The 22867-nt window shown below is 42.8% G+C and overlaps 1 protein-coding gene across 4 annotated transcripts in view; it reads left to right on the plus strand.

Annotated features, from left to right (window-relative positions):
* The window catches only part of kif14 (kinesin family member 14), a 44792-nt gene extending 22834 nt beyond the window's left edge, over positions 1 to 21958 (plus strand). For 2 of the 4 annotated variants that reach the window (XM_087143346.1, XM_022228619.2), the window contains exons 27-28: positions 8770 to 9004; positions 14470 to 21958. In XM_087143346.1, the coding sequence (XP_086999472.1) occupies positions 8770 to 9004; positions 14470 to 14753 (519 nt within the window). In that variant the 3' untranslated portion in view covers positions 14754 to 21958. Of the gene's footprint in view, positions 1 to 8769; positions 9005 to 14466 lie in introns of all 4 variants that reach the window. The other 2 variants (XM_087143345.1, XM_022228618.2) reach the window with 1 other exon arrangement.
* Positions 21959 to 22867: the final 909 nt, after the last annotated feature.

A 22867-nucleotide genomic window follows, 5' to 3' on the forward strand; every position in this document is an offset into this window, starting at 1 on the left:
CGTAATAATAAAGGAAAAGTTCCAAAGCAGGGCCTTTCCACTGCCACTGTACACCCCTCAATATTTCAAGCACCGTTTGATCTTTGACATCATGTTAGCAATACTTGTAGAGTTAATGAAAACACACTTGTAAGGTTAAAGAGATAGACTAGACCAGTAAATCATTCATTGGGATCAAGGCAGTGAGCCCCCACTGGTGTTTGGTAAGTCCTGCGTCTAGTCTGCAAGATATTTTTGGCTCTGAGGGGGAAAAAAATCCGAAGAGAAATCCCTGCCCAGTCAACATAAGCCCTCAAGAAATGTCACCGCAGGTTCCCCCCCCCCCTTCGGAGGCTGAGCTGAGCCTTGACTCCTTTAGAAGCGGAACCGATGATGCAGCAAACTCCAGCCCTTCCGTCTAAACCCTCCACAGTCCTCTGGGGATGGTACTGCTCTCCCACAACATTTGTTACTTGATCCGCTGGTCTATTACCAGCAAATTGATTCCTGATCCCAAGCAGGGGGGGGGAAACCAAATAGCCCCCATCCTGTCCTCCCTTGTTGCTCTCCGCCCCCAACAACCTTTTTTTAGTTCCTCCTCCCTCCCCCTTCCCGATCCTAAGTCTAATCTTCTTTCACTGAGCCCGTTTTAAGGGGACTAAATAGGATCATGTAACATCCCTGGGCCAAAACAGAAATACTTTTCGTATCTTGTTTCATTTTTTTTTTAAATCAGTCACTGGCATTTTTTCCTCGAAAAAGTATGAAATTGACTTGAAACCTGAGCAGACCACAAATAACATGTATCCAAAGAAAAATGATCCCTTTCATCAACCCTGGGGGTGTTTGTTTTTTCTGGCTTTTTCAGTTAGAGGATGGTTAGATTACCCATCTATCTCAACAGGGACTCTCAGCACGTGAAATTTGGGTATTCCGTTGTAAAATTGGGTTTCAAGTTGCTAACAAGTTCATATGTACATTTGTGTGTATCAAAGTGGGTGTCTAGCAGTCCACTACCAATGTCCGAAATTTTCAGACCCCCCCGTCAGCAAAACCATCGGCCTAAAATAATGCACCTGAGTGGGGGTCCTATGTCCGTGCTCCTCCGGACAAGAAATGACTTTTGTTTGGTTGGCTTTATTGTAACATCGCTCCTGTGCATTGCCCTCAGCGATGCATTTTTGGCTGTGGATAGATACTTCCTCTCTGATTCAGCCCTCCAGATCATCGGCCGAGTCCTGCCCCATTCCTGGGGTGGATTGTCTGTGCGACTGTTTGCAAAGGATGAAAATGGACAGGTGTAATTGCAGGACCAGGTGTTTTGAATCAAAAGGATTAGGCGGGCCCCTTCAGCCGTTTTGTTATTTAGCCTCACCGAGGTATCCAAGATTGATAAAAGAGATCCGCCGAAATCCACAGAAGCCGCAGGGCAATTTCTTGTAGTTGCTTAGCTTGGGATTTTGTCACTGCTGAAAAATTGAGCTTATTTAAAGTGATAAGGTCACCAACCAGTATGCCTGGTGATGAATATTCCTTCAAATTGATTTGTGGTGAGTAAAAAGTTAACTTTTTTTTTTGGTTTTTTTTTTGGCAACTTACTTAGCAGCTCGTTATAATTTTTTCCACTTCTGTGAACGTCAAATATGCTTTGAAATTGAGAAGTAAGCAGATTGCTCAAGATGGTTTGCATTGGACAGCAGCATGCTATGCCTTCATCAGTTGAAAAAAGAGTGTTAGATTACTTTACAGAAATTTATTATGACAGGTAGCTTTTAGACGGCACACTGTCTTGTTGATTACCGCATTGGAGTATGTGTTCATATGAATGGATTTAATAGCCCAACTTGAAAACAGCATTCAGCTTTCTTTACAAAGACTGTCCTTGGCAAGTACAGTGTTGTTTCACTCACATATTGTGCTGTGTGGGTTCAGATTGTGATGGCCATCATGGTGGTGGTGTTCTTAGGCAAGACACTTTACCACAAGTACATGTCTCCATGCACCCAGTTGAATAAACGGGAACCTGAGGGTAGAGTTTAAACTACAGTTTTGTATTTACTACCGTGAACAAACAATCCCAAGGCCTGATGAACATAGTGATAACTTTAATAATTTGAGAAATTTCTTATAACCAAAACTACACAAGCAACATGTGAACATTTCATTTTTTGGGGGGAGGGGGAATTACTCCCATCCCCTGAGATTTGTTTAGAGCCAAAATCTGTTCTGGAGGAGTGTTGACATTTTCTGTCAAGGAAATTTCCTGCTTTTAGGTTTTCAGGCCCCCCGTCTTTTTTCCTCATCAAGATCCTTCACATAATTTTCTGGAATCTCATCTTGAAGTGGAGCAGAATAAATAAACCTGTGCCTCATCTGTCTTGACTTGTTTCAGATAATCCTGCTTATCCCTCCAAATAATGACGTTATCTTGTATAACAATTGGGAACTGTGTCTACCTGCATGTCGTTGAGTATCAAAGCCTGCGTTGTATTCTGTACATCTGCAGTTGTTACCAGGTAGATCAACTTTATTTTGAGCAGAATTGAGTGAATGGTTAACGTGTAAAGGCCCCTTGAGATTATTGCAGAATAAGTTGTAAGAAATCTTTCGGGTTTTCTGGGCACTATATGGTTGGTTCAAAGACGAGACACCTTGTTAGCTTGGCATTCTTAAAAGGCTACTTACATGTATGGTAATAACAGTCTTTGTGGCTGGTCTCTGTATTTGGTGGAGGTTCTACAAAGACCAAACGAATCGTGGGATCAGCTCTCATCAATGTGTCTGAGTTCAGTCCTCCAGCTTAAGAGCTAGACTTTTATTTATCGGATGCAGTGTCCCCTTGCAAGTCTGGGCACAAACCCAATTGATTACCCCACCCCCCGGGGGGGGGGGGCAAAGCACACCCCCTTGCCATCCATTCTCATCCCTCTTTCCCCCCAGGAAACAGCATCCCACCAGAGGTCAGCAATGCAAATCTCGGTTTCCGATCCTTGCCATCCTCTACCCGAAATGTCACAAAGAAAAAATTGGGGGGGGGAGGGGCTCGGGAGTTGTCACCGCTCGTCAGCAGCCCCATCTGTCCTTCTTGACCCTGCGGAAATTGTTTCATTTCCTGCCAATATACAGACAACGTTTTTTCTTCCCTCTGTCTCTCTCTCTTTCTCCTTGTGAAATGTTCACATTGCCAGATGGTTACTCCGACCATTGCTGCAGGGCTTCCAGGGATAGATGCCCAAGTTCGGTAAAAGACAGTCTTCTCATTCGCCACCTCCTAGGTTGGGCCCGAGGGAGCTGTGGTCATTTTACATTGGGGGGTGGGAAATAAAGTTTGTCTTGGGGAGAAATACTAGATGATTGTTTTTAATCCAGTGGAAGTAATCAATTACATTTGATGACGGCAGCTGATAACGGCAGAAGCTCATTACCTAACATGATCAGGAACTCTTGCCACCGTCCAGCAGGATTGATCAGGTATTCCTCAGCTCAACAACCTCAAGAGAGTCAAGTATTTCAGTGTTTCATTGATACACTTTTCAATGTCAAGTAGTACTTGCAGTCTAATGCCCCATCAAGGTTTTTTCAATCACTTCCAATTCCATATGCAAATCACAAAAAAATGTTACATGTAGTCCCCGTACAGGGACTGGATATCTGTTGAAGTAAATTGTTAAAATGTGGTTGATTTCTAACACAGAATTTGAAAACACGACAGAAAAAAAAGTCCTGCCCAAGATGCTGAATGATTTCATGCTGGTAGAGCCACAACCGATTTTTAATAAAAACCCATGGTGATCCAGACCACCCCTCCCAGGAAGCTCCTTTGACACATAAACAACCCACTTTAGAGCAAATCATGTAGTTGAGACAAAGTGAGTGCTGAGCTTTCACAAGTCTTTGATACATTGAAGCAACAGAATCAAGCATTTGGTACATCACCGTGTCCAAAAAAACTGCACATCCTTTTACATCATGTGCTTTTCATCACATTCAGGAACTGGAACTTCCCCCCCACACTTCCATTTTGGAATAGAAGGGCGGAGCTGGAGGAGGTTCAGGATGAATTCACAACCTCTGGTGTGGATGCTGGCTTTTTTCGCCTCCTCCATAAATTCAGTAGCAATAGTTATTTACTGTCCTAGGGAGAAACAAGATCAGTGGCTAGAGGTATTGTGTCTTCCCTGTGGGAGGACAGCATTTCACTGAAAGTGACAGGTCCAGTTTAGGGTAACGGGCTGTGACTTCAGTGCACAGCGGCTTTCCCAGGCCGGTCAGATTGCTGGCTGATTATGAATCATGTTTCTAACCAAAAAAAAAAAGAAAGATCGGTTAGTTGATTAGTTGCTCTGTGATTTAATATTGGTTGAACCCTAGGATAGTGACTGAGATAATGTTGGCTTAACAGGTGGCGCAGTCGCTGGTTAAGGTGAAAGTTGGCACTGACTAGTGGCTTGTCTCGTCCTTCACCATACAGACTCACATCTGTTTAGATTACCTCATTTAAATGTGGGTAAAAATGGAAGTAAAATTATCAAACATATTTTGAGAAGCACACATAAGATACCCCTTTACCTCATTGTGCTCACTTTGAGTTCACCAAGTTCAAGGTCTTTATGGCTCCTTTACGGAGGAGGGCACTTTAGCTGGAAAAGTTTTGGAAAGTCCTACAATGTACGGTAACCTGGTAGCACATTCCTTGCTCTTCAGTACCAAATTAGGACATCAGGCTGTGTGCAGAGAAGTTAATAGCAGGGCTGCACCTACTTGAGTATACTTGGTATGTTGTCACATCCATTGACACCAGGAAAACCTCAAATAAGGCTTTGTTGGGCGTGGGAAGAGATTGGGGTCCAATTCCATTGTGATGAAATTGAGTGTAGAGGTGAGATTTGAGGGGTGAAGAGATTTCTAAGAAACATCCCGCGCAGCGGTTGCAACAATCACACCGATAAAATACCAACAACTTTCAGGGCTTTTAATAGCTGACAAGACATGAGTTGTTTTACAAATAGCAATGATTGTGCGTATCTTGCATTTTTGTATATTAAATGCAAAAGGTAGCAAAGTCTGATGTTAAAAACCTCCAAAAGCCTCGAATTTGGGGTAACAATCTTGAGAAATCTCACACCTGCTGATGAGGAGAAAAACGGGCACATTGATCAGAAACTTTTTGTACTGTTTTCTTGTTTACTGCTTGACATTATTTTCTCCGGGTAAAACTCCCTTGAAGCAGTATCCAACCTACTTTGGTAACCTAATTCTTTGATCAAACTACTGGCCAATGTCTTTCTCTCCTTATATAAAAAATCTGGCCTCCCCATTTTTTTTTTTTTTTACAACTCCCTTGGCCCAGAGAGACTGTTAATGTTCTATCAGGGAGGGCAAGAGTTGGCCCCACTTTGTCCCACTCTTTGAGGGAGAAGTCAGTGGATTAATGAGTCTCAACTGGCCCTCCTTTCTTAAAGGGGGGCAAAAAGTGAAGATATGAGTTACAGCTCTGCTCTGAAAGTACCAGAGAGAGTAGTCTGTGGTTGTCCTTATTGGGTGTAACAGAAAAACAGAAAAACCTCGGTGGTTCTGTGGGCCCTTTTTTCAACAAACCAAAGGCAAGCTGGCCAGGCTAACAGTACATTGTAATGCTAATGTGTAGCCTAGACATATCTGGCATTTAAGAATGAGAAGCCATTATTGTGGGGCCATCCTGTTCGCTTGCAGATGGTACGTATGTGTTACATGTACCAATCAGTAGGGTGTTGTGTTTGGACCAAATGCGTGCACGCGCTCGAGTTAAAACCTGTGTGGGAGTGTGATGGCCCTGCAGGATCAGGGTCGTCTTGGATTAATTTTTGGGAAAACTAGAGTCTAGCAGCCACTTATGCATTGACTCCGTGGGAAGTCTCAGTGTCACAAGTCTGATCATAAACTTGTGCACGTGTACAAGTTTGGTAGAAGAGAAGCGGGCCAATTTCATTGAGGGTGATCTGTAATCTGTTTAATCTGTGCACATTATACATCCCTGGGTACCAGGCAAAATTGACCAGTGGTTGACAAATGGTCGTCATTCAAACTCACTAAGTTACACAGAACCAGCTAAAATGCTTTACATTGCTTTATTATTTATTAACTGGTTCCCAGCTGTTTCTTTGCTTAGTTCATTGAACAAAAATTTGCTGAGCCAGGCCTGTGTTTTTCTGTGGCTCCATTATCTAAAAGCGGTGAGAAATTTTTTCCCTCCAAAATCATAAAAGCAAAACTGTGCCACTGTCCCACATTCCCAGCCCCTGCAGTTTGTCAACAAGCCAGCCCAGCATAACAAGGCGAGATTTATGGCCACTTAATTGGACCTGTCTGGCTGCTCAGCCCAAATACACCCATATATCACACCTGCTAATGAGTCTGTCCAGAGATGGGGACCAGACTATTTAGATGCTGCAGCATGAAACCATATTGCATGCCTGACCTCAGAATTTGGGCCAAGGTGTTCAGCATCAGGAAGGTATTAATTAAGGGGGACTGGCTTAAAGGGAATTGTCAGTCCATTGAGAACACTTGTAGAGTATTTAACAATGGAGTTACAGTGGAGCTTTACCATGATTGTGTCAACCTTCATGAGTTTCCCCATGGCTTTTGTACACACAATCAGCCAGTTTGGTGTTGCAACAGTGCAGGTCCAAAATGAAGCATATCTGAGGTTATTCAGGAGTAGCGTGAGGTCTGCCCTATCAGCACAGCCTCGCGCTGATGTGCACATGTGCTTTGTAGTTAAATGTCCTTGCCATTAGGAAATACCATGCAGGCTTATTTGCTATCTTAGTAGTGGACAGTGGAGAGTTAAAAAAGGTAAGCTGGGTCCACATGTTATGACTTCAGCTGGACATGTCACCTGTTCCTTTGGCAGCCATAGATAGGCTAGTGGCTGTGGCCACCTCCCACAGATGCATGTGTTATTTCCAGCCTCAGCTTGTCAGTTCAGATGTGGCTATTGCTGGGCTGCACAGCGCCCTCTTTAGTTCATGCTCAGAGCTAATATTGCACTACGCGTAATGTTTAGGATTCCTGTTTCTCAGTCTCATCAGGTGGATTCCAGACTGAATGCATTCCCCATTCTTCTAAAAGTTTATCAGGGGAAGGCTGCAAGAACTTTAAACCCAAATTTTGTATGTTGAGCAAACCGAATTGAAAGACTTTCTAAAAAGCAGTACACAAAGTTTGATTGGCATTTTAAAAACAAATTTATAAGGTAAACAAGTAAATTTAAACTACTTGTAACTGTTGATAATTTAATTTACACTAAGGGGTACTTGTAACTCTCATGCTTCGCAAATGTGCACATTCAGCAATTTGGGTAGTGGATGATTTTACTCGGTAATCCCTCTCAGACTGCTTTTAAATTTTACCACCTTGAAATACATGCACATGTAGTGAAGGGCACAGTGTTATTTTACAGCAGTGGGGAACTACGTAGTGTTGACTGTTGAAATGTAACACCATGTGGCCCACGTTGGTGTTGAATAAATAGGGATGTTCAGAGAAAAGACAGATTCTAGAGATGATTGATTGCATGATCTAGCTTTCACACGGTGTCCTAAGAACTCAAATGTCAGATTGTAAAATTATTGTTCAGCTTCCAGGAATTGCTGTGCCCCTTAATTGCCCTAATTCAATCATTTTTCCCCCTCAACCACAACTGGCCTTGTACTAAAACAACCTGAATAAAAAAGAAAAAGAAAAGTTTAAAAATTCCTACATAGTCCAGTCTACCCAGATGAGTTTTACGGTCCCCTTGGCTCTGGCCAAATCCAGGGAATATTTTCCTTGTCCTGGATGGCCATAATTCATCGGGACTGTGGTGACAGAACTGAGTTGCGGGCCAGCCCCCTGCTCAATGCCACTCAGATAACGGAATGGTTATGGATTTATAGCCCCTGGTCTTGCTGAACCATTGGATACCCCTAAGCTTACTGGAATAAATGCCAGATTCACGAACCAGGCATAGGCCATTTGTTTTGGTTTTGTTCTGTTTTATTTTGTTTTATTAATTTCTCCAGGATATGTGTGAAGTTACATGGTATTACACTTGAGGAGATTTGAATGAAGTTCAGAGACTTGTCAAGTCCTTATTGAAGAATCAATTGTTAGAATTGTTTTGTCAGTTGGGCCAATATCTGGTCAAGCATGGTCAAACAGATGGTTTCAATTTCCTGTCACACCACCGATAATTTTAATTCTTGCTCTAACAAGTCCTGGCCAGCCCTCGTGAGTCCTCATAAGTCATTCGTCAATCCCAAGTCTCAAGTCAATAGTGTAAAGATTTTCAAATGAAATGTGTCCAAAGCATGATGTTTTCTTGTTTGTTCATCTCCTATTGCTCGTGGACAGACTTGTAATTGATGAGGCTCAGTTTGTTGGTAAACAATCACTCTTGCAACATTACAAACAGATCTACATGTATTTCTAAAACCTATTTCAATCACAACTTTTCAATTCTTGTTTCTGGTCAAGACATTTTAAGACAAGTTGTGAATATTTAGCCAACCATACCAAGGTTTCCTTAATTAATCCAAACATTTGGACAATTTGGCCATCTTAATCAATTAATCCCAAATGTGTCATTCCAAAAGACTTTTTTTTTAATCTGACTTTCAGGGGAAGTGATATCTGTGAGTATTAATCTTTTGGAAGGATGGAGTTGAAGGAACTTCATTTTCAGATGATTTATGTTTTTGACATGGTTCTCTGATGACAACCCTTAGGCCATTTTAATATTTTCCTCCAATTTCTCCTTTTCCACAGCTAGCGGACAGCGCCCTCCAGCACTGCCTCACCACCACCACCTCAGCCAAGATCCTGCTCCACAAGTGCCAGGATGTCCAGTTTGAGCTGGCAAGTGTGCTGGATGGCCGGGACAAGCGGCTGGACAGTGCCTACGGCCACGGCTACCGGCGGGCCGGCCAGCTCATCCTGCAGGCCAGTCAGCTGACCAACACTGTTGTGGCCATCAACAGAATTGCAAGTCCACTTGCAGCCGGTGAGAAATTAAGAAGTTACCGTACTCACTGGAAGGTGCCTTTTTTATGATACTCAAACTACTCATCACTCAAAGTTACAACCCATGCGTAGTACAGTAGCACAGTACTCATTCTTTAACTTGCACTTCGTTTTATACTTGCTCTCATCATTAAATGTACATCTGATGGATATTATATCATACGCTCAACTTGAGTACTTTTTTGTACTCGTACCAAGTGTTCTCACCTACAACCCCTTGTACAAATACCTGAGCTGAAACACTCATGCACTCGTACTTTTTGCTCTCCTTTCCCTACCCTTGTTTCGTCACATTTTCCAAGGTGTGCTATCCTGCATGCAAAGGTTAAGCATCCAGTTGTTCTCATTTGAGCATGGTTGTTTCCACTTGGGCTAATTCTCCTGGAGCTTTGCTGGCTGTCTAAGTCTTTGTTTCTGGTACTATCTGATTTTATCCCCTGAAGTTTCCAATTTTTTTTTGCTCAATAGAAAGGTTTGTTTTGTGCAAGGTTAGAATTTTTTCTTTGCGTTTGAGCAGGGCAGTCCCACGGGCAGTTGCAGTGTCCATGACAAAGCCTGGAATAGAGACTAAATGGGGCTGCTTTGGGGAAAACCCAGTCATTTCTGTTTCATCCCTGTATCCATCACAGTGGGCCAAACCATGCTTCACAGAAACCGGGGTACCCCAAACTCCATCAAGCTTCAGCACAGTGCGTGCATTGTACTTTCCCTCCTTCCCACAACCCTAATAAAATCTGAGCATTTTCGCAAGTGTTTCCCCTTCAAGCCATCCCAGGGTGCCCTGGGAAAGGAAATTAATGTTAATATCGATTCTCTCCTGCACGTTAGAGTAACATATATGACAAGCCCGCTCAAAAGCAATTATATCAACACCGAAAAATTTCATGACTTTGAAATCTAGTCAACAAGAAATGTATCATATCTGCTACGTTGTTACACTATGGCGCTAGATTTCAACAGCTGTTATGGACGATGATGAAGGAGTGTTTTTAAGGGGGTTTTGAAAGATCGCTGTGGAAAGCCAGGATCCATGCAAGGAACTTTCTTAGACTCACTTTTTTGGGCTGTTTTGACTCCTCATTGGACAAAATCTGTTTGAATATCTGTATTGGAGTTCGGCATATTGAAAAGAGCACTCTTTTAAACATTGAAAAATGTCCAAGCTTTTCCAGACACGTGATGGCGCTGTTCAGTTGACATGTTTCCTTGTTTATTATTTTGAACCCCAAATTTCCATTTTTAAACCGTCAGATAAAATGTTGCTGACTGACTTGTTATATATACTCACATAACAATGAACTGCCAAAAATTGGATATTTGCAACTACAAAATATACAACTTCCAGCAGATTTTTGTGTAAAAAGCAATGTAATATCAAGGTTTAATCCAGGGATGACGTAACAGTTTTGCTCACGAATATGCAAATATGCATTAGCATTAAATCCAAATAGGTGCCAAGTACAGATTAGCAAACAAAGTTTGAATAGAGGTTGTGGTTGCTACAGCAACAACCACAGAGCTGCTTTGGATTTCAAGTTGTTAAATGGGGAAAAATAAAATATACAAAAATCAATTGTTGGCTGTAACTTTGATAATGATCAAACATCGTGAAGTTACCAAAATGTGGCTTGAAAACATGAACAAAGTCAGTGGGCTGAAACGAACATTAAAAAATCAATAAATCAGATGATGACATCATCCATTTCGAATAATTTTTGTATCAGGGTCTCTGTTGGCTATCACTTTGATAAAGATCAAACATCACAAAGTTACCATGATCATGGCTTGAAAATATGTACAAAGTCAATGGGCTAAAAACACATATGCAGAAAAGCTGCTCCTTTAAGTGCATGTCACATGATTTGCCGTTAAACATTTTTATGAAACACTACTTGATATTTTGACTCTTGGGTATATTTATAATGGAATGAAAGGGAAAATTTAGTTTAATTTCTCTTTTATTCTCATAGTGCTTTTCAACCGAAGTCAAGGACTACTTACTCATTACAATCGGTAATGATGTTCAGTAGAAAAATGTGTACAAAACCTATGCAGACAAACTGCAGCTTTAATCTCATGTCACGTGTCTCCTGCTGATGTCATTTTGATGATTTTGTCCCTGGACCCTCTGTCCATGGTGGACTAGAGTGTACATAAATGGAATAAGTCAGGGTGACCAGAGTGCCGAAGACAGACTGTTGAAACACATGTACAGAAACTATGGGGGAAAATTAAATATCCAAAAATGATTAAAAAATAAGGTGATGATGTCACCATGATGTCATAAATTAAGGAAATTCCTTTTATCAGGGTCTTTTTAGCTGTAACTTTGATGACGATCAAAGATTTCTAAGTTACCAAAATGGTGGCTTGCAAATGTGTACAAAGTAAATGGGCTGAAATAAATATTGAAAAATCAATAATAAATCATGTGATGACGTCATCATGATGACGTCATCATCATCCTTGGATGATTGTCTGAAGGTCTGCCATATTTGAAGTCGATCAGATGTATGAAACTATCAAAGTCCTATGGGACAACAAAACTTGTCTGAAAAAGGAAAAAAAAGGAAATCTGTTCCAGCTGCCAGCCGAAACAGCTAAAAATAAGGTTACGTAATTGAAACTCAAAGGTGAATTACAAGGGTTGTAGTAAAGTGTTGCATTACCCTTTAGCACTCAAAGCTGGTTGTAAAATCAATTTAGGCTTCCATGAAACCTACCGGATCTCTTTCATCTTTGGAATCTGTGCTTTACATGTGAGTTTCTGTCCTATTTGTATCCACCAAAAGAAGTGCAACGCATCCAAGGATCTATATTTTGCACAGTCCCAGTTCCACTGTATGCACATTTATGAATTGGAATTCTGCTCGTATTTGACATCACTAATCATACGTTCCATAATTGTTTTCACAAGTACTGAATTATGTACAGCTTACCAGGCACTTTCAGCAAATTCATAGCGTCAACATTGGCATTCGTACTTTAGTACATGTATGTGCAATTTACATTTGCATTTGTCATTAATTATGAATTATCCTGTGAGACATCTCCACGGGCCTGTTTGTTTCACACCAATCTGGATTACGATCAATGATCTGTCGTTGGTTCACGGACGCCAAACCCACCTTGCGGATGGAGCGAACTGGCATTTGGACCAGCGATCGAGATCCAGATCGGTGTGCAACAAACTGTCCCCATGTAATCAGTCTGCACAGCTGACAGATTCACAGTTTACACGTGCATGTGTAATGAGCTCAGACAAGTAATCCCCAGCTCTTAAAGGATCATGTACACTCACCGTGTCCGAGCCGATTTCCCCAGTTGCCCCCCAAGTCTCGGAAAACCTCAAGGAATGCACACTCTAAAAGATTCAGGTTGGGGTCAATGAGGTCACAGCGGCTGACGAAAAGATGAGTCTGGCATTTTAGCAATTACAACGAATCAGGGCTGTGATCGAGTTGCAAACAAATCCTTGCAATAAGGCCAGTCACAAGTCCTTCACAAGTCCAGTCGCGTGTCCTTTCATACGTTTAAGACTTTCACAAGTCCTTTCACAAATCCTTTCATAAGTCCAAGTAAAGTCCATTTTCAAGTCAAGTCCAAGTCATTTCACAAGACAAGTTACATGTCCTTTTGTCCAGTCACAGGTCCTTTCACAAGACCAGTCAAAGTCTCATAACAAGTCCTTTTACAGGTCCTTTCTCAAGTCCCTTCACAAGTCCAGTCACAAGTCCTTTCACAGGTCCCATCACAAGCCCTTTCACAAGTCCAGTCACAAATCCTTTCACGAGACCAGTCACAAGTCCTTTCACAGGACCAGTGAAGGTCTCTTCACAAGTTCTTTTACAGGTCCTTTCTCAAGTCCTTTCACAGGTCTAGTCACAAGTCCTTTCACAAGGCATGTCACAAGCCTTACAATGACAAAGGAAGGAAAGCTTTTGCCACAATTTATTTGAATAGTTTGTGAAGTAGCTTGTCCAAAGACAAGAGAGTTGGTGATGAACTTGCAGGGACTTGTAATGAAAAGTCCACTCCCAACATTTTCATAAACCTAGTGTCAAACTAACTGAAACAAATCAGTGAAAGTACTCCTAAAGAATTTTGTGAAATTAAAAAGAATATGTGGCTACAATGCCTGAAAAAATGTAGGTACTTTTAAGGTTAGTGTTTAACTGCAAAGAATTATTGTCACAATTTACCTTAATAATGGAGATTACTTTGTCCTTAATTTGCTGTTATCTTTGCTTTATTTTTATTCATATATTTACTTTTTTGTGTGAATTTCACCTTAGTTTTAAAAGATTTTTTAGGGGGGGTAGGATTTCTGGAAGTCAGCTGTGGATCACACAAGGTTTGTAGACACTGCGTTTGAAAGGATGAGATATGACAAATTATGCATCATCGTGCATGCCAGTCCCGTCAGTCCACACAGACATCCAGTGTTATCAAGCATTTCACACCTTAACTATTCCCGGCGGGCCACCGTAATTTGTACAAATCCCCCCTCCCCCCATGTTCTGTTAAAGGCGAGGGGGCTCATTCACCAGCCCCCTCCCCCATGAGAAAGGAGGAAATCAACCGGCGGCTTACCCACTAAACAAACAAGCCTAATGGGGGGTGCAACCAAGCTCCCAGCAGATCAGGACACATCCGGAATGACAAGGAAATTCCTGGAGGGGGGGGGACTGAGCCCATCTCCCCTCCCCCCCTTTAAATATTCTTCTCTGGCAGGCCCAGACAGTCTGGGGCTATTATTTTTGCTGGCTCAGCAAGATGATTCATGAATTTTGGGGAGAGGTGGTTTTGTATCTGTTTTTGACAAGGGGGCTTTGTTGTGGAGTACTGTAAAGTCATCTGGATTACTTGATGTTGGTGTTGGCTAGCATGAGTCAAGGTCTGATGTTCTGCAGTGTTTTGTCATCATCTTTGCATCTAGTGGGGGAAAATGTCTTATGACAGATGTGGCTCAGGTTCAGAGATTTCACTTTCAACCCTCACTTTTACTTTTTTTTTCCTGAAAATTTCATTGTCCTCTGTGCTGACTGGGATTGAATGGCAAGAACACTTAATTGAATAGCATGAGACTACATGTGTGAAAGCTTTATGCAGTCTCAATCTTTTTTTGGTGAAATTTTAGGTACAATTTTTTTCTATCTATGTTCCCCTATAGAATTCTACTCATTAGGGGCAGACAAGTCAGTTGGTGTAGCATATAGAAAAGTTTATTTTGTAAGTCTGCAACTTTGTGCTTTGCTGAATATTTGATGGAAAGTAGGCCTAACCAGAGCCCGGTTTCATAGAACTATAAAAAATTGCTTAGGCAGGTTTGCTGCTCAGTAAACCTGGCAATTTCTGCTAGCAGCTTATGAAACTGGTACGAGGTTTCTCTTCACATTCATTTTGGTACTAATTTGTGCAAACCAATTCTTCGATTCCCAGCAGGGGAAGTCATCGACTGGTGTCAGCTGTTGCTCCTTGTCCAAGCTCTCCTTCAAGTGGGCCCTGCTCTGGCAGCTGCTGCCTCCTCCTGCTGCCTCCTGCCCACCCCCTCCTGCAGCGAGTGCTCGGACGTCTCACTGGAGTCGTCTGTCTCCTCGGCCACCCTGGCCTGTCGGCCCAACCACTTGGTGTCACTGGCTGGTCAGCAGCTGGTCCAGTCCCTGGCCAGGTTCCAAGAGTTTCTGGTTAGCCAAACTCAGGACGGTTCAGGTACCCAAATTAACTAGACAATGGACATGTACATGCATAAATTATATACTTCTGTTCAAACCAAGTGGCTGTAACCTATTATAATCAGGAATCCATTTTTTTTCATCTATTAGCTGAAAGAGCTGATTTCCTCTTTTTTGACTTCCCTACCTTTCTGTAGTGTTGTTGGTATTCACAAATCTTTGCGCGTCCAAAATTTACAAATTTGGCTAATTATATAGCCACGCTAAATTATTTTTCCAGCAATGTGTGTGTAAATAAATATGCCTTTATTATTGATTTTTTGAAAATAATAGCAGCAAACTCATGTAGAACCGGAATATGAGCACAGTGATTCTTGAGTGAATTGATTCACTCTGCCCATACTATGCATTCCCAGGAATATGACGTTTATGTTGGTTTGCTTGGTGGATATGAACAAAGTGTGGTAAGGTTTGCTGTAGCACGATGGATGTTAGTCTCTTGTGTCAGTTGTCTTGCTCTGAAAGAACCAACTGAGTTTATAGAGCGAAGGGGATTTGACATTGTTAAAGAGGATTTAACAGTGTTGAAAAGCAGGGTTCTATTTAATGAAAATTGCTTCGCACAGATAGGCAAGCATGAACATGGGAATATAATAAGACTTATAAGTTGATGGTGAGCACAGGAGAACTAGGTGAGAGACACCCACATTGTATTAAACTTGTCTTTGCTTACTAGTAAACTAAGCTAAGCAGCTCTTGAAAACTAAGCAGCTCTTTTGTGTTTCTATTAAGCAGCCCCCTGCAGGGACTCAAAACTTTGTAGCATGACCTCGTGCCACATGGACAGTGAGTGCAAGGCTGCAGAGAAATGTGAGGCCCTGATTATGACATGACCTCCCCTCTGCCGAATCACAGTGACATTCTGTCTGCCCCAGCATACACCTGTCTTGAATTGCCTAAGCCACTTGCTGTGCCTATCTGTCAGCGGCATCATAGCAGGTAGCACTTCAACCAGTCAATCTGTTTGCGTGATTGATTACACATAGTGGGGGGGAGGAGATCCTCTCTCCAAGGGAAGTGAGGTTATCTCCCCAAAAAATTGAATTCAAGGTCACAATTCTGGCACAAGGAGTTGATTCCTGTGCCATGCCTGGCAGGTTCCTGCCCCTAACTCCCCCCCCCCCCCCAATTTAGTGACAAGAACACAAAAGTCCTCTCTTGGCTTGACCCCAGAAAATTCTGACGCTACCCAGAGTTCCCTGCCAACCTTTGTGGCTTCCTTAAGGACCCCTCTTTTGTTTACAAACGCTGCCTGCCATTCTGCATGGGTGGCCAGGGTTTACAAAAGAGTCCACCCTGGGCAGCAGTTTTTGTTGCAAGTTCCAAATTTGCCCCATCGGTCTTGAAGAGGGAGGTATTTCCTTGTAGTATTTAGAAGCTACTCTTTATTGCTTACTGCTCAGGTAGCTGCCTGAATTTTTTATGTCACCTTGTGAAGTATTCCAGTGATTTTGTATTGACGACTAGCCACAGGTTACTAACCAATTGATTAGCAAAAGGATGGCCTTGACTAGGGAAAAGAGAAAGTTCTAGTAAGCAAAAGCAACACCTAAGACTTAGCACATTTTTACCTTAAGTTGTGCATAATTGAAGGTGGTCACAACTAACCTATCTCTTGTGATGGACAGAAAACAGCCTAACCTTGATGATCAATTTGTTTCCGGCTGAGCAGGGTAAGCATAATGGTAGCACCGGCTGCCCCATGGAATCCCGTCACATCATTGTAGGTATGTTTGGCGTGATGTAACTGGCTGTCTGCCTTGACATGCCTGTGCATGCCAGGTCATCCCGACAACCAACTTCAAGTTCAGAGAGTCACCCCCCCGCACCACTTTCCCCCAACCCCTTCCAAACATGCCATGTATCAAAAAAGAGAAAGCCACTCTGAGCATCTGTTTTTCAGGGGCAAATCAGAGAAGCGTTTAAATGCCATTCAGAGTTCATCATGGCAGCCTTGGACAGGTACGATTAGATTCCCAGCTGGTTGGAAAGTCCAAATTTGACACAAAATTTTATGGTGTCTGTGCCATGGAAGGAGGGCTGAGAATGTTGAGGATGGACCGGATGATTGCTGTACCCGCTAATCGGGTACATGATGTGTCCCTGCCCCCACCCATGTCCAGTTTTATTGTGTCTCTGTAGCTACTGGCCTGAAGTGAGCAGTCTAGAGACAGATGCAGAGCCCTGAAATGCTTACGTTTGTGACAAGATGCCTTGGGAATGCTGTAAATTCTTATTGGGTAGGAGGTGCAGCCCTCCCACCACTCCCACCCAGGCCATACCCAGATTTACTGTTGCAGCGTCTGGGTTGCTAACGGCCTGTCGGGAAAAGTTATGGGTTCAGTCGGGGAGTCCTGCCTCTAAAACTGGACCTCCTTCCTGATTCACAAAGATTATGAGTAAACCTACAGTTATTGGCACGAATAGCCTCAGTAGCTGAAACAACGACAACAACAATAAACAACAACAACAACATCTGTTGGGGAGACCCACAGTGCTTAGATTGTGACAAGTGCGTGGGATATTTAGCTGCACCTGCTTAACTGTTACACCACGTGCCGTCTCCCTCCCACCCACGCCAAGATTTACTGTTGCAGCTCCGTGGTTGCTACCGGCCCATAGTGTACAGTCATGGCTGCGAGGAAAGCCCCCTGGCTTACGCTTGACCTGCTCTCTGAAGTTCACTGAGCTGACGCATGTCAGATCTTGCGCTGCCTGTGAAAACCTAACAGGGTTTAAGAAGGGCAAAGGGAGACCTTGCATTTTTTTAATGTTTTCGTCAATTCAATTGATTCAAACCTCATTGCAGTTTTCTTTATGCACACAGTTGCAAAGCATTCAAAGTAAATTTCTTACAAGAGTTCATAATGCACACCCATGCATAGAACCCAGTGTTTTACCGTGCACCTTTCAGTAGGAAATTTCTTAGCGAATGTTGTAGTTTGGGCCTCTGTGTTTCGACCAACCAGATAGAAATAGTGAGCTTAACTGTGTGGGGTATTCAGTACTTGTAGGCGCATTTTTTTGGGGGGGGGGAATGTTAGCCGGGTTTAGTAAAGGAAATATCCTTTCTTTGAAAAATTTAGGACATTCCTTACAGATGCACACACATGTACTCTCAAGTTGATGGGCGTCGTAGCCAGCGCCTGAAACCCCCTTTGCACTGTAGAAGTCTGACCCCACATCTGTCCAGCGATTATATTGCGGTGTTAACACAACGTGCACTTGGATGAAAAACCTCGAGCGAAAGACACGCATACCTGATGCAAATGGCTCACAAGTACCGGCCTGATAGTACAGCACACGCACATGTGCACAGGGAGTGTGTGCAAAAATTGATGACTGTGTGTGAAGCGTACATGTAATTCTTTTTTTTCATCATCCCTGGAATGCCCATTACTTTCTCTGTATCATCCCCTGTTGGCCGCGAATGGGGTAATGATTAGGTCCCCCCGATTTCACCCGGTCTCAGTCATTCACATGGTGTTGAGAGAGGCGCAGTCACCGCACCTCACCCCTTTTGTCCGCGCGGTAGCCACCAGGCACCTCACACGGGCCTGACCTACGGATGATTGCATTTCCGAATCCCCGTCAATTCACCCAGACTCAGCCGGCCTGGGTCCCCAGTGACATCTCTTGAACAAATACAGGAAATTAAACTCTAATACTTCCTTTGCTGTGGAAAGATCGCTTTGCGAGCTCCACTTGTATAAAATTTTATTCCGAGTCCGAATGAGATATTCCCCAACGGTTCCACCTAGCGTGGCGTGACTGCGCTTGGCACCAACATGGTGTAATCATTGCGTTATGTTACAAATTGCCCATACTCTGGGAAAAAAACACCGAAGACCAGGCAGAGCAACATGTGTTTTTTGAGAGTGTGGTGTTCTCTTTCCATGTCTCCACAATCGCTGAGTGAAGGACAGATGTGTTTGTGCCACGGCTTAACGACCGTGTTCGAGCGTTCGTCATCACCTGGTCGGTTATTCCTCCTTATAGCCCCAGTGGAATCGGACTTACCGTTGTCAACATTTGTCGTGTAGGCCTATCCGTCTCATGTGTGACGTATGTTTCATACCGACCTATTTCAAATGGCCGCAAGTTCATCAAAAGTCACAAAAGTTTTTGATCTCTGAAAGTGGAAGCTCAGGTATTACGATTGACTTGTCCGGGACTTGCGACTGACTCGACTACATCCCTGCTAAACTAACAGGAAACTTAAGGCTTTCCACTTTTCTATTAAAAATGAATGGACTTGACTAAGCCTTATTTGAGTCCCTCAGAAAGCTCCTTTTTTCCCACTATACGGGCGATCACAATGCGCGAAATCTGTCGACCCTTTCCAAACGCGCATTCATGGAATTGGGTCGACTGATTTCGCGTATTGTGTTTGGCCAACGCGTTACAAACTCTTGGAGGCGCGCTACTGTGAAACTCGCGTATTAACAGTACTCGGTGATAGTACCCAATCATCCCACCAGCGTGACGTTTCATTAATAGTCCAATCGCCCCTTTCCCCTGCTCTTCACCGACCTGGCAATTCAACTTTACTCGACTATGCACTTTCCAACCCCACAGCTTCGCTCCCGGTCCCATAAGCCGATGAGGTATTTGCCTTGATACAAGCATTCCAGTATTAGATTGAATCACCCACTTGTGTCCAATCCCGTGAGGTCACAGCAAGTCCACGAACATCTGTAACTAACCCTCCCCCCTTTCCGAACTGTCTTCGTCCAGCCGTTAGTGTCTTTCTGCTGAGTAACAATCCCGCAGCTTTGGCTTCTCCAAACCGATTTCCCCTCCCCTGGGTGAAGTAAAGGGGACTGATTGACAGGGGCGTAGTGAGGGGGCCAGATAAGGGCCGTTGTACTTCAAAAAAAGACAGTAGACCTCAGACATCAGCCCCTATCCTCGACTAAGCTGGGCGTGGCCCTCCGTAAACCTCATTCTTCTCTTGTTTTTTCATAATAGGGAGCAGTTACAGCTGTTGTTAAATCCAAGTCGAGCTTTTGGAGGGTTTTCTAGGCTAAGGCCGTTTTTTTCAAATTTAGGCATCATGTCTGATTCTGACTTCAGCCCCCATCCTCGTGACTCTGAAGAACCCGGTTCAATTGGACTGGGGTTTCTGCCGAGGAACCTCAAATTCAAAGCTAGAGATGAATCCAAAAATAGCCTAGAACTATATACGAAGGTACACTTTGTCCATCGATTGTTACAGTTGCTATAATCCCACATAACAAGTCACCTCTTTCCAATTTCAAGAAATTTACTGAAAATTAAAGAAATCAGTATTTACGCAGAGACAAACAGCAGTATGTATTTATGTGCAGCAAATTACCACACATTAAGACTGAAATAATTATTGAAATCTTTGTCGGAGAATTTAGAAATACATATTCGTAATGATCCGTGTGTGTGACCAGATACCTAACTTGAATCCATAAAAGGCTTCAACATCCGGTCAGTGTTTTTCTTGAACATGTGCAGGAAATTTCATTAGTCGCTACAAATCTCATTACGTGAATCGTAATGTGCTGTCCATAGGACGAGATAGTACTGCGCGGGAGATAGGCCTATTAAGCTTCACCTGGCAATGTGATCACCGCGCGGCAAGCTTTGTGCCTAACCTGTATAGTAGCTTGCTCGATTTAATGTGATTTGATGGCATTTTCACATCTGTTTATTACGCATATTAGCAACCCCTTTTTGCAATCCGGCGGAGTTCCAGTGCAGCACTGCAATGCGCTAATTAGATTTGTGACGCATTCGTGAACAGGCAGGACTGGAGAATACTGACCGGGAAAATGTTTTTTGTCTACAATATCCAAAAATGGCAACTCTGTTCTCTCTCTACTTACCTTGAGTTTCAGTATCAAAATACCTTGACATAATTCTATGAGCACTATTTAAAGGAGATGTAAATATTCTTTTGTCAATATATTTTGAAAAAATCTCGAAGTAGACTACTTTGCTTTTAGAACTGTCTGGTATGCCTTTGGCGTTTTGGAAGCATTGCGTTGCGGTAAAATTCTCAAAACAAAAACAGCGTTCGTGTTAGGATGAGAATATCAAGCATTCAACAAATTATTTAGCAAATGTATTTCTTTTGTTCATGTTGGAAGTAGAAAAGCAGTGTTTGAGGGCCCCGAAGTAGCTCTTAGTAGGATGTACAGTCATTTGCAAAAGTTTAGGACCACCCATAGAAAATGCATTAACCTGAAGGAAAACCAAACTTAAACCAATCAATCATGGCAACTTATGTTTATTTTCAATGTGCAACCTTGGTACCTTGGTTGAACATTTCTGACTACTGTTTCCATGATTTGGCATGTTAACAGTCTAATATTCAGTGTTTCCTCCTTTATTTCTGATTGACTGGCTTTTTTTTACCTATGCTGCCTTGCAGACAAAATATCATACAAGACCTGCCTTTGCAAAAAATTTCATTCAAATGGGTATATAGCACTACACTGATGTTATGCACCTCTGTAAAATCATCATTCAGTGAGACAGTGTAATGCAAGCCCAGTGACAGAAATACCAATAAAATTCAAGGTGGTCTTAAACTTTTGCAAATGACTTTACATGTAGTGTCAAAAAGGACGCACTTCAGTTATATAGGCCTACATGTACACGTATGTTTAAAACTGGACGGGAAAACATTGTCATTTATACCGTTAATCCTTGCCAGTAGAATACACATCGCAACGGGAGATGTTAATGATGAAGCCTATCGCTTGTCTGCCATCCCTTTCTTCACGGATATGCCCCTCCCCTTCTGTTGGGTTTGGACACGCTTTGGAGTAATCCCACAGTGGGGGGAGGGATATTTTGGTCCTCCTGTCAAAGGAAACAAACTGTGCTTGCTGTACATTTTGGACCGGCACTATTGCCCGAGGGCTGGGGCCGTGGATTGTCCCCCTCGCAAGGTTATGCAGTTGGCAAGATGAAATGAGGAGGCAGTGATAAGAACAGAAGTGCTTTGGAAATTTGGATAAATTGAAGAAATTTTGGTGCCCCAAACCAACAGCTGCGTATAGTTTTAAAAGAAAAAAAAACCGAACTGATGGTTTGTGTCGCTCACTGTTTGTAAGAAGAAACTGTCATAAGTAGCAGTGCGGTATAAACGCTAGTGGCCTTTAGATTGTAAGGTTTTTCGGAGAAATATTAAATGATGAACTGCTGGGCATAAATTTGTACTTCGATTTACTGTTGCCTTGTTTTAAGTAACTATTGTGGCGTTTGTAATGGTTTACAGGTAGGGAAATCAGTGAAATCTAATGGGTCATAAGCAAGTAAGCAAATTTACTTTGAAAATCAAATTTGGCTCTCGCTATTTGGCTAGGCTGGATAAGTATTATTGTGCTAAATTCCTCGCGCAACTCTAAGCGATACGACACCCCTTAATTGGAAACTCGTAGTATGTGCATAGTACATAAACAGATGAGGTAAAAATTACTGATGAAATTTCTCTATGCCACAGAGGTAAAAACGTACCGAAGGAATTGAGCTAGGGCTGTTGCGGTATCTGGTCATAGAGCCGTGTCGCACCGACACCTTTGTCGGCACGATTTGTGGGGCCGTTGGAATCATTGCCGAGCCGGCGACGAGCAGCCGCCCCGCGCGCGCTTCCTTTCATCGGTAATTTGCCGGGGCCAGCCAACCCTGACTTACGCCGATCCGGCGAGCCGCGAGTTCGGCTGCGTCGGGCATGCCTGCTCGCTTTGAAACACTCCGGTGAAGGTCACTCGGGTGTTACCCCATAGGACTTCATGTCTAATACGCTTTGTACTGTCTCGTCTGCTGTGCCCATTGAGTCTCTGATCTTTACCGATACCCTCTTGAAATTTGCACAATTTTATAATCCTCGGATTTCCTCAGTAGTGTAGCCGCAAAAAGGTTAAAAGTTTGTGCTGAGTTCCCTTGCAGACATACCAGATGGCGCTACATGTGCTTTTCCCCCTCTTTGATTCTTGGGCTGGATGATTTTTGTCGTGATTCGATTTGATTGATTTGATTTGATACCTTTATTGTCCATACGGAAATTTGTTTTACCCTGGATTTTAAACACAAAACATAACAACATTTCCCCACAAGAAGGTACTTCA

This window comes from Acanthaster planci, linkage group LG11, assembly GCF_054643075.1.
Source record: "Acanthaster planci isolate LZ-2023a linkage group LG11, COTS_SCS, whole genome shotgun sequence".
Taxonomy (NCBI): domain Eukaryota; kingdom Metazoa; phylum Echinodermata; class Asteroidea; order Valvatida; family Acanthasteridae; genus Acanthaster; species Acanthaster planci.